This window comes from Sardina pilchardus, chromosome 17 (assembly GCF_963854185.1).
Source record: "Sardina pilchardus chromosome 17, fSarPil1.1, whole genome shotgun sequence".
NCBI lineage: Eukaryota > Metazoa > Chordata > Actinopteri > Clupeiformes > Clupeidae > Sardina > Sardina pilchardus.
In genome coordinates this window covers 27,251,119-27,266,789 of record NC_085010.1, presented here as the reverse complement: position 1 = coordinate 27,266,789, position 15,671 = coordinate 27,251,119, and the positions used below count along the sequence as shown (strand labels likewise).

The 15,671-nt window shown below is 46.5% G+C and overlaps 1 protein-coding gene across 1 annotated transcript in view; it reads left to right on the top strand.

Annotated features, from left to right (window-relative positions):
- Positions 1-15,284, top strand: part of frs2a (fibroblast growth factor receptor substrate 2a) — a 47,745-nt gene extending 32,461 nt beyond the window's left edge. Inside the window, exons 2-7 of the mRNA XM_062517787.1 lie at positions 3,117-3,209; positions 4,201-4,292; positions 7,422-7,608; positions 8,944-9,117; positions 11,479-11,642; positions 12,308-15,284. Coding sequence (XP_062373771.1) covers positions 4,227-4,292; positions 7,422-7,608; positions 8,944-9,117; positions 11,479-11,642; positions 12,308-13,645 — 1,929 coding nt within the window. The 5' untranslated portion in view covers positions 3,117-3,209; positions 4,201-4,226 and the 3' untranslated portion in view covers positions 13,646-15,284. The remainder of the gene's footprint in view (positions 1-3,116; positions 3,210-4,200; positions 4,293-7,421; positions 7,609-8,943; positions 9,118-11,478; positions 11,643-12,307) is intronic.
- The last annotated feature ends 387 nt before the right edge of the window (positions 15,285-15,671 follow it).

Below are 15,671 nucleotides of genomic sequence, written 5' to 3'. Positions count from 1 at the left end.
TTAGTTCGATGGAATGAGACAAAAGAAACTGCAAATAAATTTGACTTGCTTTGATGATGCAATACATCACACTTTTATAAAATCATGCAATATACTCTACCTTGTCTGTGGATATTGTTATTTGCAAAGCCGGTGCTGGATAAACAAGTAGTGTGCGTGCGACAGTGGAAAAGGTGTTGCTTTAAACCACTAGTGCACTTCTCTCTCATAGAAATGTTAGCAATTTAATGTTTGAGTTTGTTTGTTCTTTTGACACTTGGCGGTTTATCAGACTTTAATGGTGACCACAAGGTGATGCAACCATCACATTGCAATCATTTTCTCCTCTCTTATCTGCCTTTTTTCTTGCTCGTTCACTCACTCACCCACTCACTCGCATGCATGCACATGCACACACACATTCTCCCCTGCAGGCATACTCACAAGCACTTGCAATGCCGGCACTTCGGCTGTGTGTGTTGCAAGGCGTGTTCGTGATCAAGAACATCACCAGTACAGTATCAAAATGACTTGCAAATGAGGTTTGTGGAATATAGGTCATTGTTCTTGCATTTGAAGATGCTTGTTCCATTTTTAAGCGCAGTGGGTCACATTTGGTTGGAGTAACGCTACATGCTCCATGGCAGATGGGTTTTTTCCCTTCTCTCTTCTTCCCTCTGTGTCTATGAAAGATTGAGTGGGCAGATATTGCCTCAAACCATTCTCTCTCTGTCTCTCTCTTTCTTTCTGTCTTTCTTTCTCTCTCTCTCTCTCTCTCTCTCTCTCTCTCTCTCTCTCTCTCTCTCAAACACACACACACACACTCTTGCGCACTCACTCATTGATTTGTTCTTGTTGCCCCTCTTGGACACAGTCTCTGTCATGGCCACCTCTTGATAAAGTTGTGGCACCTCTCTATGTGACTTTATACCTGCTTCCTCATCACTCTGTTCTCTCTCTCTCTCTCTCTGTAGCTCGCTCTCTCTTTTTGCATATTGTTTCTTAAGCCACCAGTTCTTTCGTTCTTGCATTCTATGGCCTTTGCTCCCCAAGACCTCTTAGGTGTTTGAACCTGTGGGCGGATAGACACACGAACGCACTTATGTGTGTACACACACACACACACACACACATTTGCCGGCAGCACTGGGAGTGTACTGCGGGGGAGGACGAGTTTTGACTGAATGAGTTTGTGTTTGAGAGTGTGTCTGCGTGAGAGAGAGAGAGTGAGTATGCATTATGTTAGTGTGTGTGTGTGTGTGTGTGTGTGTTAAACTTTGTGAAGTGTGTGTGGTGTGGGGTGTTAACTAGCCAGGTTTATTAATTTGTGATACGTGTGTTTGCCCACATACATGGCAGTACTGTGTACACGAGAGTATTGGGACCATTCTACCCTCAATATGCCAACTCAGCTTCTTAATGACTGTCATTGAAAGGCACTGAGAACATCGTTTGGAAAAAAGAGAGGGAAAGATATTTAAAGTAAGTGAGTATTTGTGAGAGAGAGGTACTATAGAATGAGAGAGTGCTTAAGAGAAATGAGTGTGTCTTGATTTCGGTTGTTTCACTTCCATTAATTGCCTCATTGTGCGTTTATTTAAGTTGTTTGTTTTCTTTTATCGTCCGTGTTTCATCCTCGCACTGTTGCTTTGTTTTCTCGGCACCACTTTGTTGACTTTGAGACCTCACAGCGCTGGTTTTTCAGCACGGTTAGTGCAGGTCTCGAATAGGGCCTCAACAAAGCTTGTTAAGTTGAACATGAGCAGAAAGAATGTGGCGGGTTATGATTAAAAAGTCAGTTAACCAGACCCAGAGAGAGAGAGAGAGAGAGAGAGAGAGAGAGAGAGAGAGAGAGAGATGAAGGACAAGAGAGAGTTGACTCTCACAAACTGTTAACTTAGAAGATTGAGGGGGAAAAAAACAGTAAATTGAGAGAAAAATAATGTTGAGAGAAGGAAATAGCCTAGTCACCCCGAGAAAGAAATAGACTGAGAGGGGAGGAAATAAATCGAGATTAAGAGACCGTGTGGCTGTGTGTGTGTGTGTGTGTGTGTGTGTGTGTGTGGCTGTGTGTGTGTGTGTGTGTGTGTGTGTGTATGTGTGTAGACCGAAGAGAACGGCATTGAAAGAGGGAGAGAGACGTTTAGAACCCCCTGTGTTGTAGTTTGGACTGGGGACTGGGATGCAGAGCTGTGTGGTGCTATGCGGTGTGCTGTGGTGTGGTGCTGTGTGGTGTGGTGTGGAGGGCATCTGGTGGTGCCCTGCTCCGGGGCTTTTTGGCTCTGCCTCCGGGCCGGGGGTGTAAATCACCGGGGTAATTGCAGCTGCGCGCAGCCGCCCTGCTGTGGTGCGGATGCCTGTCTCTCCCCGCGCTCGCCGAGGGACGAACGGAGCGAGAGAGAGAGAGAGGGAGGGAGAGAGAGAGAGGGAGGGACTGACGCGGACTAATGGGGCTGATTTGTGTCACTCACCCACAGGGGAGAGGCAGGAGTCGCGGACGGATGGCTCGCGCTCGTGCTCATGCTCAGCTAGGCCCCGGGGCACACTGAGAGAGCTTAGGCCATTAAGCCGTCGGCTTTCGTAACCTCGGCGGTTAGTGGAGGCTGGTAATAATATTAGCCAGTGTTATGGTGATGGAGTCATTGCTCACCGTAACCTCAGAAACTCCTTTCTGCCCTACGGGGTTAAGGTGTGTGTGCAATGCATACCTCTAGTATGTGTGTCTTTCTTGTATCAGTATGTCGATGTACACTCATGCTGTATGCATAGGTGTGTGTGTGTGTGTGTGTGTGTGTGTGTGTGTGTGTGTGTGTGTGTGTGTGTGTGTGTGTGTGTGTGTATGTGTGTGTGTGTGTGTGTTTATCGTATGAGAGCACCACATGTCATGAAATAAATTGCATTACCAATGTCTTCTTAATTGCCCCGCGACCACACCTTGTGTATATTTGTTGCTCTTGGTGCTTAGTGAGTAATCTCTGTGCTCAAGACAACAGAAAGATGATTTGTTTCATGTCTTTGGAAACGCAGCAGTCAACGACTAAGAGCCAATGAGAATATGGAGACATTTGTAAAACGCTCCTTTTGACGCTCTTTAAGTGTACTGACCACATTCTGACCATCTCCTCTGACCCACACAGGGGCTGGACGGGTTCCTGGCGGCCATGACATGGTGAAGGATGACCGAGGCGAGGTTTCGGGAGGGACCCAGGAACGTTGATGGCTGGATGTAGGTAAGAGAGCCTGGTGCCAGTGCCCTCTGCTGGGCGGATAGGGGAACTACAACCACCGCACCACACACACACACACACGCACCCACGCACACACGCACCCACGCACACACATCACTTCAGTTGTGAACAAGTAGCTGTGTTCAAAAAGAGAATTTGTTGACAATATTGTAAGGTTTCAAAAAGAGGTAGTTGGATTTCTAAGATATAGGCATTTAGCAAGTCTACTACATTAGACATCACGTTTGCTTACTGCATGACTTTCTAACAAAACAGTATAATAAGGCGGGTTTCTGAAATCCAGCCAGTGTAGCCAAGGCACCATATTTCAGGCCATTGTTCCATAGTTCCACAGATATCAGTATCCCCTCACCTCATTTCACAGCAATCAGAAATGATTTCTCTCAATGAACAGAGATAAACAGCTCTATCATAATTAAACCAGTTTGAATTACCACAGTGGATGAATTCTGCTATATGAATGCCTTTGCGTTGCCTCCATGCTGTGCCTGTGGTCTTTAGTCGAGGAAGGTTAGAACACTAGAGCCCAACATCTGCTCGTGCTGCCAGTGTATTTGCGTTGCCTCCATACTGTACCTGTGGTCTTTCAGTCGAAGAAGGTTCGAACACTAGAGCCCAACATCTGCTCAGGCTGCCAGTGTATTCCCACTCGCCCGTTGCCTGGTGTGAATATTTTCAGTGCGATACTTACTCTTGCGCTGCCCAGAAAAGAAACAGCAATGCCTTGCTCATCTACGCAATAGTTTGCTTTAGCAATCACCTGCAATCGTTTGCTTTTTTTCCCCACCCCGATCCTTAAGAACAACACCCACACCATGCCACTGCCTGGTCGGTGAAAGCTGCCTGGGCTGTGCAGTTTAGTTGCCTGCTGTTCAGCCTCCTCAAGTCTTCCATATTTGATGTGTGCTGCTATGTTATTTTTCCTCTCCTTTTTATTTTTCTGCGTTTTGTTTTTTTTTGTTTGCTTTTCTAGAGATCAAATGGTCTTCTAAAGAAGCCATGGGTAGCTGCTGTAGCTGTCCTGATAAAGACTCCATCCCAGACAACCATCAGAGCAAATTCAAGGTAAAGCCATGTCATTCACTCTCCCTCTCTAACTCTCTTTTGTGTGTGTGTCTGTGTGTCTGTGTGTCTGTGTGTCTGTGTGTCTGTGTGTCTGTGTTGTGTGTGTGTTGTGTGTGCGTGTGTGTTGTGTGTGCGTGCTTCTTGCTGCTCTAAGTTTCCAAAAGACAATGTGATGAACACTATTTGCATGTTTATTCAATGTGTGTGTTGATGATCAGTGGCCAGTTGTCTGCCTATGAGTGATTTTTCACGTGTAAAATTAGAGCGCAGTCTTCAGCTCAAGTCCTGCTCGAGCCCAGTGTGTGTGGGTGTAGACTATGCCAGGCCTAGCATTATCCCACGGGAGGCCCTGGCTTTTTAATGGATAGTTCCTGGTGGGCATCGGGTGCAATGTAGACACCGAAATAGTGACTATTTTTAGCGTAGTGTAATATTAGTAGTACTAGTAATGCCCAAAACATGCCCAACTTGCACTTTACTTACTGTGCGCACGTCATTACCTGATCTCCTTGCACTTTGTCATATTGAGTAAGTACTTAATGCTCACTCTTGAGCTCTTCTAATACACTTGAGGGTTAGTTTGTTGTGCCTCAGTTGCTATGGGGATGCGGTGGAGCGGCGGCAGCACCTGACCGCCTGAGAAACGTGCAATCCGGGTTTGATTCCCCAAACCCAAGCCTGAACGTTCCTGTGGCTTCGGATAAAAGCGTTCGGCTACTGTAGGATCCCGCTCGTTTCACATTCCTTCACTTCACGAGCCTCTCTCAAGTAAAATAAATGAATTTAGGAGACTTACCTATTGTTTTCTTTTTTTGTTCTTTTTTTGATTTATTTAAAGAGAAACTACGCAGGATTGGCGATTTCATTTTTTTTTCGATTTCGTTTTTCATTTTCGCTCGTTTTATGCTTGCATATTTCTCTGCAGAGCTTCCCCGACAGCTTTAGCGTGTATATTTATACATATATAGGCTATATATAAATAAATAAATTGCAAGCGTGGTTCTTCATGTTCTTTATGCGTCTCAGCCTTCCAGATGTAAACAGGGAACGATCGTCTCCTGAACAAACTGCAAGGTTGCAATAGTGGATAGGGACACTGGGGACGGGAGGAAATATTACTGTTTTCGATAAAACTGGTCAGTCAAGCAAAACAACGATTTCTAAGCGATTTTATGACTATGATAAAGTTGCATAGTGTCTCTTTAAACTCAAATAAAACTCATTGAAACTTGGGACATCAATTCCGATTGCGGCCCTTTAGGAGTCAGATCAACCCACTGGCACCAACAGAGTTTTGGGAAAGGTCCCGACCGACCTCTCGGGCAGCGTTCCACCACATGGTCCAATATGACCTGGGTAATAGCCCAGGGGGTGTGTGTCATGTGACTTCTGGGGTAGCGTGCACACGCGTCCCAACAGTTGACTGATTGTTGTCATATTTCAGACATGGCTCATCATTATCTACTTTGGCCACGTTAAGCCTCCTCCGCGCTGCTCCACAACATAAAGCTTCTCTTGTCCCCTCCGGGGCCCAGGTCAACCGCTGCCAGCCTGCCCTTGGCTGGGGGTGGGGGGGGGGTAGGAAGGGGGCACGGAGGGTAGATGTAGAGACGGTTTATAAAGCGAGACGATTCATATGAGGGTAAATTCTGGTTTCATTGTGACGCAACTGCCACTCCCATTTAGGAGGCAAACGGGAGCATTTCTATGGGAGAAATAAACTGCTGATTCTACACCGTTCTAAACTGATTATCTCATCACTGATCACGCCCCTTTAGGAGGCGGAAGTGGTGCCATTTCATTCCATTGAAAAACCCCTTTATGATTCATCTTAATAACTATACGATCTTTGGTAGATGTCTCCCATCAATGCTGTGGCCTCCTCACTCTCCCAGAAAGCATGGCTAATCAGTAATGCATTGTGCCAGTGGCTTCGGGCAAGAGAGAGAGAGAGAGAGAGAGAGAGAACATACTGTATCCAGACACAGACACGTCTGTGATCACTCTCTGCATCTACATCCACTTTGATGGATGGTACCTTTCACGCGTGTCCGTTCAGAGTAAAGCTCATGAAAATTATTGAAGGGAGGCCTGTTTCTACTACTACTTCTACTACTACCACCACCACCACTACTACTACTACTACTACTACTATTACTATTATTTCTACTACTACTACTACAACTACTACTACTGTTACTACTACTACTACTACTACTACTACTACTACTACTACTACTACTACTACTATTACTACTATTACTACTATCACTACTACTTACTACTACTACTATTACTATTACTATTATTATTACTACTACTACTACTACTAACACCACTACCACTACCATTGCCCATTTGACCTTGTGTTTAGCTCCTCTACCTTCTCTGAAACATCAGTATTACTGTCAGAGAACAGTTGTTGTAGTGGACATGTTGTTGTAGTCAATGCACAGGCATGTCACACAGGTGCTTTGTGTTGGCTTGTAACTTGTGGCCTGTTGAAGGGCTGGGTTCTGAATTTCCTGGATGAGGAGTGCACTTGGAACCAGTAAGGGCACTGAAGAATGTGAAGGCTGGGACTATATGGAAGCTCTCATCCAGAGCTTGACTCCTATATAGAAGTGAGGCTGGTAAAGATAGCAGTGAATCACACCCCTGTCTCACCCATGTCTCAAAAATAGGTGTACTTGTACATGGATATAGCCTGTGGGTCTGGACATACTGACCGCTAGGAACAGGGGCGTCATTGTGCAGGCCAGACAGACACAGTCAGGTATCAGGAAAGCACAAGCTTAAATGGTAGTGGCCAGGCAGGTCAGAACCGCCTGTATGAGGGTGTTCGGAGTGTGTGTGGATTGCACAGATGATCAGAATCAGCTTTATTGGCCAGGTTTGCGTAAACAAACATGGAATCTTTGCTCTCAAAGTACAACACAAATAATAAAGATAAAAGATAAGATCATAAATGATGATGATGGAAGACTGTGTGTGAATGTGTGAGGTGATCGGCTATTGTACAGTATGTGTGTGTTATGAAATCGGTGTGTTCAATAAATTGTCAGTAGTGAAGAGTGCTGGAACTGATAATTACTCTGTCTGTCTGTCTGTCTGTCTGTCTGTCTGTAGGTCATAAATGTGGACGACGACGGTAACGAGCTGGGCTCCGGCGTGATGGAGCTGACGGAGGAGGAGCTCATCCTGCACACGCGCAAGCGTCACGCCGTCAGGTGGCCCTACCTGTGCCTGCGGCGCTATGGCTACGACTCCAACCTCTTCTCCTTCGAGAGCGGACGCCGCTGCCAGACCGGCCAGGGTGAGCCTCTACTCTCTCACTTCATTCTCTCTCTCTCTCCTTCTCCTCCTCTCTCTCTCTCTCTCTCTCTCTCTCTCTCTCTCTCTCTCTCTCTCTCTCTCCCTCTCTTTCGCTCTCTCTCATGCTGTATTTTGGTGTTTTCACATCCCCTTCTCAATACAGTTCAGTTCAATGTAGCTTTGTGGGCATGACGGTATTGCCAAAGCACCGTGTGATGGTACAATAGTGGTGATAAATAGTTTTCTGATTGTTATCTTGCTTTGCAATCTGCCTCCGTCCTCAATTTTTGTTTGTTTCTTGTTTGTTTCTGGCCAGGAAGCTTTATCATATGACAAAAACATTGCTAATCTCCAGTTTTCTTTGTTTCCTCCAAGTCAGTTCTAGTTTGTGCCCAAGTAGATGATACACACACACACACTGCAAGACCTGTAACTATCAGTACACAGAGATGTAGGTGTGGAAAGGTTTTTTTTTGTGTGTTTTAGTGCAGCAACAGTTAGCCTTAGCGTTAGCCTAGCTTTTGCGCTGCATCACTGCTAACATCACCACTGTGCACTTTGACTCCATGCTAACCAGACGACGAGGTCCCCTGTCTCTGGTGGTTGGTAAGTCCAGGTCCACATGACCCGGAACCTTTCCTCTCTGAACCCCCTGTTCCCCTCTGAACGCAATACTACAGCGCACAGTGCAGTATTGCTGTCCCCAGCCATCCAGGGAGAAGGTTGTGTGTCCCTGAAAATTCTCCCTTCTCCCTTCTCTTGTGATATCTTTCCCCCCTAGTTTGGTTGGAGTGTGTTAATTAAAAGCAACAAAGTGTGACCGTGCCTGTTGCTCTTGTTGTGGTGCTGTGTGGTGTGAGTGTGTTGGGGTCTATTGTATATTTAGGTAGTTTATGTTACAATTTTGTGTAGTGTTTCCCCCCCTTCTTTTCCCCTCAGTGGTGCGAGTTCTGGAAGTTTTGACTCAATGTTGCCCAGTGCTTTTTAAAGTTGTAGTTGATATTTCATTGGACATCTTGGAGGTGTGTGTGTGTGGTCAGTGTGTGTGTGTGTGTGTGGTCAGTGTGTGTGTGTGTGTGTGTGGTCAGTGTGTGTTTATCACCAACAGTAGTGTTACAAATATGCTCATTTGACTGAAATTCTCTCTCTCTGTGTCTCTCTCTATATCTATCTATCTATCTATCTATCTATCTATCTCTACCTTTCTTTTCCCCTCTCTCTCTCTCCCTCTCTCTCTCTCTCTCTCTCTCTCTCTCTCTCTCCCTCTCTCTCTCTCTCTCATTCTCTCTCTCTCTCTCTCTCTCTCTCTCCATGTTTCCCATCCCTCCCTCTGCAGGTATCTTTGCCTTTAAGTGTGCCCGGGCGGAGGAGATCTTCAACATGCTGCAGGACATCATGCACAACAACAGTATCAGTGTGGTGGAGGAGCCGGTGCTGGAGCCCAGCCAAACCCCCGCCGACGCTGCCGCCGCCGCCACGGACATCCCCCGCACACCACGCACCCCCACCAGTAAGACACACACCCACACACACACACAATTTCATTCTCTTACACACGCGTGCGCACACATACACACACACACACACACACACACACACACACACACACACACACACACACACACGCACGCATGTACACTAAGGGTGTCACAATCTCGATTTTAAATCGAAATCGATCGAAATTACATCTCAATCTCGAACTTCGAACTGAAAAGTAGAATCGACGATGCAGCCACACCCCCAACGTGACGTCCAGCATGTATGCCCAAAACGCAAAACCACACACGTGCAGCATCAACACTCCTCTAATTTTAGGCTGCAGCCAGTTAAAAAATGCACATCAACCTCTTGTTACTCTGAAATCACGGGTGTGGAAGCATTTTTGCGTTCATTCACGTCAGTTAGCCTAAGACCAATTTAGCCTTCTCAACTTAGCAAGTAAAAAAACGATTTAGTTAGCCTACAGTTCAAAATGACTTTAAGGCTTAAAATGCACATTGATAAGTACTTATTCCATTAACACTAACCTTGGGTCTCTTCAGAGTGTGCACAAACATTCAAAGTATCATTCTGTGTTGCTTCATTTCACTATGTTCACATGCCTATGTTCGACGTTTTTTTTTTTGTTTACAACCTCACGGATGGAACGGTTCCAAAATAAAAATTGCTTTCAAAATAAAAGCCCCCTGAAACAGAATAGGAAGAGGGCAAAAAATAAAATTGAATATAATAATAATAATAATGACACAAGGAATGCATTAATAAAAAAAGATCGAAAATCGAATCGAATCGTGGCTTTAAAATCGAAAATTAAATCGAATCGAGGATTTGGAGAATCGTGACACCCCTAATGTACACACACACACACACACACACTATTTCATTATCTTACACACACACACACACACACACACGTGCACACATACACATACACATACACATACACAGACAGACACAGACACACACACGCACACATACACACAATTTAATTATCTTACACACACACACACACACACACACACACACACACAAATACACACTCGCATACACAGTCACATTCTTGTCACCCTTTTTTCTCCTCACACACACATTCAAGCACGGGTGCCACTTTTACCCTCCTGTGGCTCTCATCCTCACCAGTAAACCACACGCGCACACACACACACTCACACACACACACACACACACACCCAGGTGAATGTCAGCACAAATCAGTTGTCATCACCTGTAAGCTAGCACATCCATCCCCTTAGGATGCAAATAATTGATCGTGCTGATGTGCGCTGAAATGCTCCCGTCTAACCTCTGATGAGTAGGTTATCCAATCAGAGGTCAGAATGAAACAGGGAAACCAAACAAGCCGGGGAGAGGCAGTGAATGAAAGGCCAAAAACAACATCCCTGTGGCTAGATCATCAATGCCTGACCCTCTGTATCCACTCCCCCCTCCCTCCCCATCTGTCCCCTGGGGACCAGCGTGTTGTGATGTTGTTGTTTTTAGCCCCCCCCCCCTCCAATCGGGCTGGTATTTGGGCAGCCTTTGATGTGAGGCGAGTGGAATGGAGCTTGGAGAAGCAGGGGAATGCGGCTGTGTTTGGCTAAACTGCACTGACCTGCCAGAGTGCTCCACTCACACTCACACTCACACTCACACTCACACTCACACTTACAGACACAAGGCATCCAAGTCCCAGCATCTTTCTCTGTCACATTCTGTCTCTCCCTCGCAAACTCCAACTCACATATGCACACACACACACACACACACACACACACACACAGACAACGCACACAGTGGTCAACCTAATCTGGGCTCATTGGCATTCACACCAATAACGATATCGATAACTATGACCATAATGATAAAAGCGTCCACACTGACTAAAAATAAGAAAAGTCTCTCCTATGAATATGATGGCTGAAATGTGATGGGTTCTGATTGGCCATTTGCTTTTTATCATTCTCAAAATCGGTCTGAAAGTGATCCCCAACGATATCGTTCTTCATGTCGATATATTATTATAGTTTATATGTGAACGTCTCCATTCATATTAACGAAAGCGATATTTGTTTATAGTTATTGTTCTTGGTGTGAGCGGCCCTTTACACCTCCGTCACCGGGGCATGTTGAAGCTGCATTGAAGTTGACTGTCTCTCCAGTCTCATCTCCTCTTGTCTTCCTCTCTTTATTCTTGATTCTTCTTCCTCTCTCTCTCTCTCCATCCTTATGACAACCGGCAGTGCATTCCGAAACAAATACGCTGTCGTCACTAGTGCTCTTATGCCTCCCTTCTCTTTCTCCATTTATCTGTTTGTGTCTGTTTTTCTCTCCGTTCATTCTCTCTTCTCTCTCCCCCCCCCCCTCTCCGCAGCTCCAGGTTACTCAGTGCCCACGATGCCCAATGGTATTGGGCGCTACCCCTCTTTCGGCGACGCCTCCTCACGCCCCTCCAGCCGACACCCCTCAGTGGGCAGCGCCCGGCTCCCCTCAGTGGGCGAGGAGTCCACCCACCCGCTACTGGTGTCTGATGAAACGGTGAGAGAGAGAGAATCAGAGAGAAAGAGAATCAGAGAGAAAGAATAAGAGAGAAAGAATAAGAGAGAAAGAATGAGAGAGAAAGAATGAGAGAGAGAGAATGAAAGAGAGAGAATGAGGGAGAGAGAGAATGAGAGAAAGAGAAAGAAAGAGAGAGAGAGAGAATGAGAGAAAGAGAAAGAAAGAGAGAGAGAGAGAGAGAGAGAGAGAGAAAGAGAGAGGGGGAAGGCATCACACATGCCACACATGTTTAGTAATGTCATTCTACCTGTGACTGATGGGCCACCTAGTGTTGGCTTAAGCAACTTGCTTGGTGAATTCAGTGTCATGAATAGTTACTGATATTTACATGAGGAAGCAAACAGTATTGAATAGGTTGGACAATGAGATTAGAGAACTGTATGTTTTCATATATGATAGGAGGATCATGTTTTTCGGCACTTCTGAATTTGACTTATTTTACTGAATTTATGTAACTGCAGCAATTACAGGATGTAGGCAGCAGGTCTGTCATGTTTTATGATACGTTTTTGAAGTAGTTTAGTGAAATGTCATTGCATGACTTACCCCAGAAAGTTAATATAATAACCTGTATGTTGAAGTTTGTTGTAAAAAATGGTTTGCCAGGTGCTGAACATCTGTGTCTGTCTGTCTTGCACGCTCAGGTACATACGTACGTGAACACATCAGGTGTCCAGGAGGACAGGCGGAGTCGAAGCAGTGTCCACGCCCCTCTGGATCTGCGGTTGTCCAATCCCGAGAGCCTGGTGCCCCCCTCGCCCAACGAGGCGTCGGAAGGGCACGTCCTGCTGGAGCCGGAGGGCGTGAAGTTCGTGCTGGGCCCCACGCCGGTGCAGCGGCAGCTCATGGCCAAGGAGCGGCGGCGGGACTCGTCGGAGAGCGGCGGCGAGGCGGTGGCGAGTGCCGACGCGGAGCCTGCGGGGACCCCCCCTCCCGTTCCTCCTCATCCCCCCTCCTCGACCGGGGCCCTCAACGGCTGCTCGGCGGCGGCAGCGGTGGCGCCCTCTTCGGGCCTGTCGCTCGACTGCGACACCGGTTATGACAGCGACGAGCGCAAGGAGACGCCGTCGGCCTCGTCCGCCGCGTCGTCCTCCGCGACGACCGGAGCGAAAGCGTCGGCGTACGAGCACCACAACGGCACGGCGGCCGCGCCCAACCCCGCCCCGGCAGCCCCCGTCCCCCCCGCCGACAGGCCCGCTCCTCCGACGCCGGCCCCGGTTCCGACCGCCACCGCCACCACCACGGTCTCCACGGGTGCCCGTCGGTGCCGGCCGCCCATCCCCACGCCGGACGCGCAGAACGCCAACAACTCGGCGCAGCGGCGCACGGCCCTGCTCAACTACGAGAACCTTCCGGCGCTGCCGCCCGTCTGGGAGACCCGCAAGCCCCACCCGGAGGCCGACGAGGAGGAGGAGGAGGAGAACAACGCCTACGCGCCAAAGACTCCGTCGCTCAACAACGGCTACCACCACCACCATCAGCACCAACACCACCATCACCACCACCACCACCACCACCCGCAGCACACGCCCCACCCGCTCCTCCTGCACCACCACCACCACGGCGGCCTCGACCCGCTGCACAACTACGTCAACACGGAGAACGTGACGGTGCCGCTCAGCGCGCACAAGCCGGACTCGGCCCGGCCGCCGCGCCGGGACTGCGCCGCGTCCCAGCAGCCCTCCGTCTTCAACTTTGACTTTCGGCGGGGCGGCGCGGGCTCGGGCGGCGCGTCGGGGATGCTCCCGGCGACGCTCAACTACATCGAGGTGGAGATGGAGAAGGGCTCGGACTCGAGCGGGCCGCACACGCCCAAGACGCCCACCACGCCGCTGCCGCAGACGCCCACGCGCCGGACCGAGCTCTACGCCGTCATAGACATCGAGCGCACGGCGGCCATGTCCAGCCTGCAGAAGGCGTTGCCGCGTGACGACGGCACCTCCCGCAAGACGCGACACAATAGTACTGACCTGCCCATGTGAGCCCGAACCCCCACGAACCTGACCCCAACCCAACCCAAGCACTGTCTCCAGTTGCACCTTTTTCGTTTTGTTTTGTTTTCTCGTCACGTCTTGTTATTTTGTCCTTGTTTTGTTTTTGTCTGCTTGTAAATATATATATATTTACAAGCAGAATTTTTTTTTTTTTAATATCTGAAGGTGATAGGGCTGTTTTTGTTTTGATGACCTTCTTAAAATATCAGCTTTGTAAAAAAAAAAAAAGTATCACCCGTTAAAAAGAAAAGAAAGAGAGATGGAAAAACTAGCCAAACGAACGCCCCCTTTCTCAGCGCTTACTGGCAGCAGTGCCACCGGGTACTGAAAGCTGACCTGAAAGGGAAAGCTAAAATAGGTACTTGCCACATAACAACACTATCCTCTTCCTCTAAAAAGCCTGACGACATTTCTCCTTCAACAAGATTCTCCAGTGCCTCACTTTATAAAGTTGATTCACAGCTGTGGAACCCAACAAGGGTGAATGTCTTGCAAAAAAAAAAAGAAAGAAAGAAAAAAAAATTCCAACTACAATTATGTGACACTATAGTGCAGGATTCATCATTGTAGATTTCCTCAGTTGATACCTTTCCTCTTTCTGTGTTGTAATTTAAGGACCACCAGTAGGTACACTGCAGTCACTTTAGTCTACTTGGTACAGTACATGCCAAAATATCATGCCCTCTTGTACACTATAAAAAGCTGGAATTTTTATCTAGTTTATGCTGGTTGTACTTAAGGTACTCGACTGGGCATATATACACTATACATATGTACGTTTTATCTATTTTCAAAGAGCGACCCTTTTTGCATGCACGTTTGAATCATCCTGAAAAGTACATCGCACTCATCTTAATACCTCGGTCACGGAGAAAGTTCCCCTGGACGGTTGGTGATCGAGCATGGTCAAGTGTCCTTAATGACATTCCTGATTGTATAAAACATAAAAGAAGAATAATGAAAAACAGATTGTTTACTATACAAGAGGCGAACAGTTTCATAGGAATCTGGATTCCGACGTGTCCTCCTGTTACTTTCGTTATTGTATCATATTGTAAAATGTACTATATGCTCTAACTTGCATTATTTTTTGTTTTTGTTTTTTTTTCTACCTATCTTTTTAGAGAATACATAGAACTATAGGAATTGTATAAAAGTAGTAAAAAAAAAAATAGATATGTTTATCAAGCCAATAAAACATTAGTGACAAATTGAGACCCCTTTTTGCCAAATCTTTTTTTTTCACGATATAACAGTCTCTGAAATATCAGAATTTCTCTAGAGGCCACCCACAGCATTATTAAACATTCCAGATTGACCTCTGTCGGAGTCCATTTTGTTCCTGTTGGGACACTGGACTGTGCAGTGAAAGGGTGTTTTCATCCTTGTGTTACATACAGAAGCTCAGAATGGACTTTTTATTGACATTTCATTTTGATATTGGCTTTTTTTTTCAGGTATGGATATTAGTTTACCAAATGTTTGTATTTTTTAAAGAAAAAAAAAAAACGATGAAAAGACATTGTGTATTTTGTGATATTTACATCATTATGTCATACGCCATCAGTGCCAACACCCTATTTTTTTGTAGCATGGCAAAATAATAATTAAAAAAGAAAAAAACTTACATCCTGGATGGACTTTTTTTTGTCATCGTGTGTGTGTGTGTGTGTGTGTGTGTGTGTGTGTGTGTGTGTGTTTGTGTGTGTGTGTGTGCGCTTTGCCACCAGGTGGCAGTGTTTGGATATTAAATTGGAAGTTAAAAAGTTCAGGCTTGTGTGAGTTTGTTCATTCCTAGACAATCGACTTCTATTTGCTTACTACGAAAGACAGCCACAGGGTGGCAGAGTTGATGTTTGAGTTGGAAATGCACGGAAACATTTGTGCTGTATTTCTCATAAACACTGTTAGAAACCATATTGTAACTTCAGTGTTGGGTTTGAGCAAACAGCTCTTGATGTTATTGAAATAGTGGAGAGTGTAATTGTCACAAATGAAGTTCAGGGTTCCTATC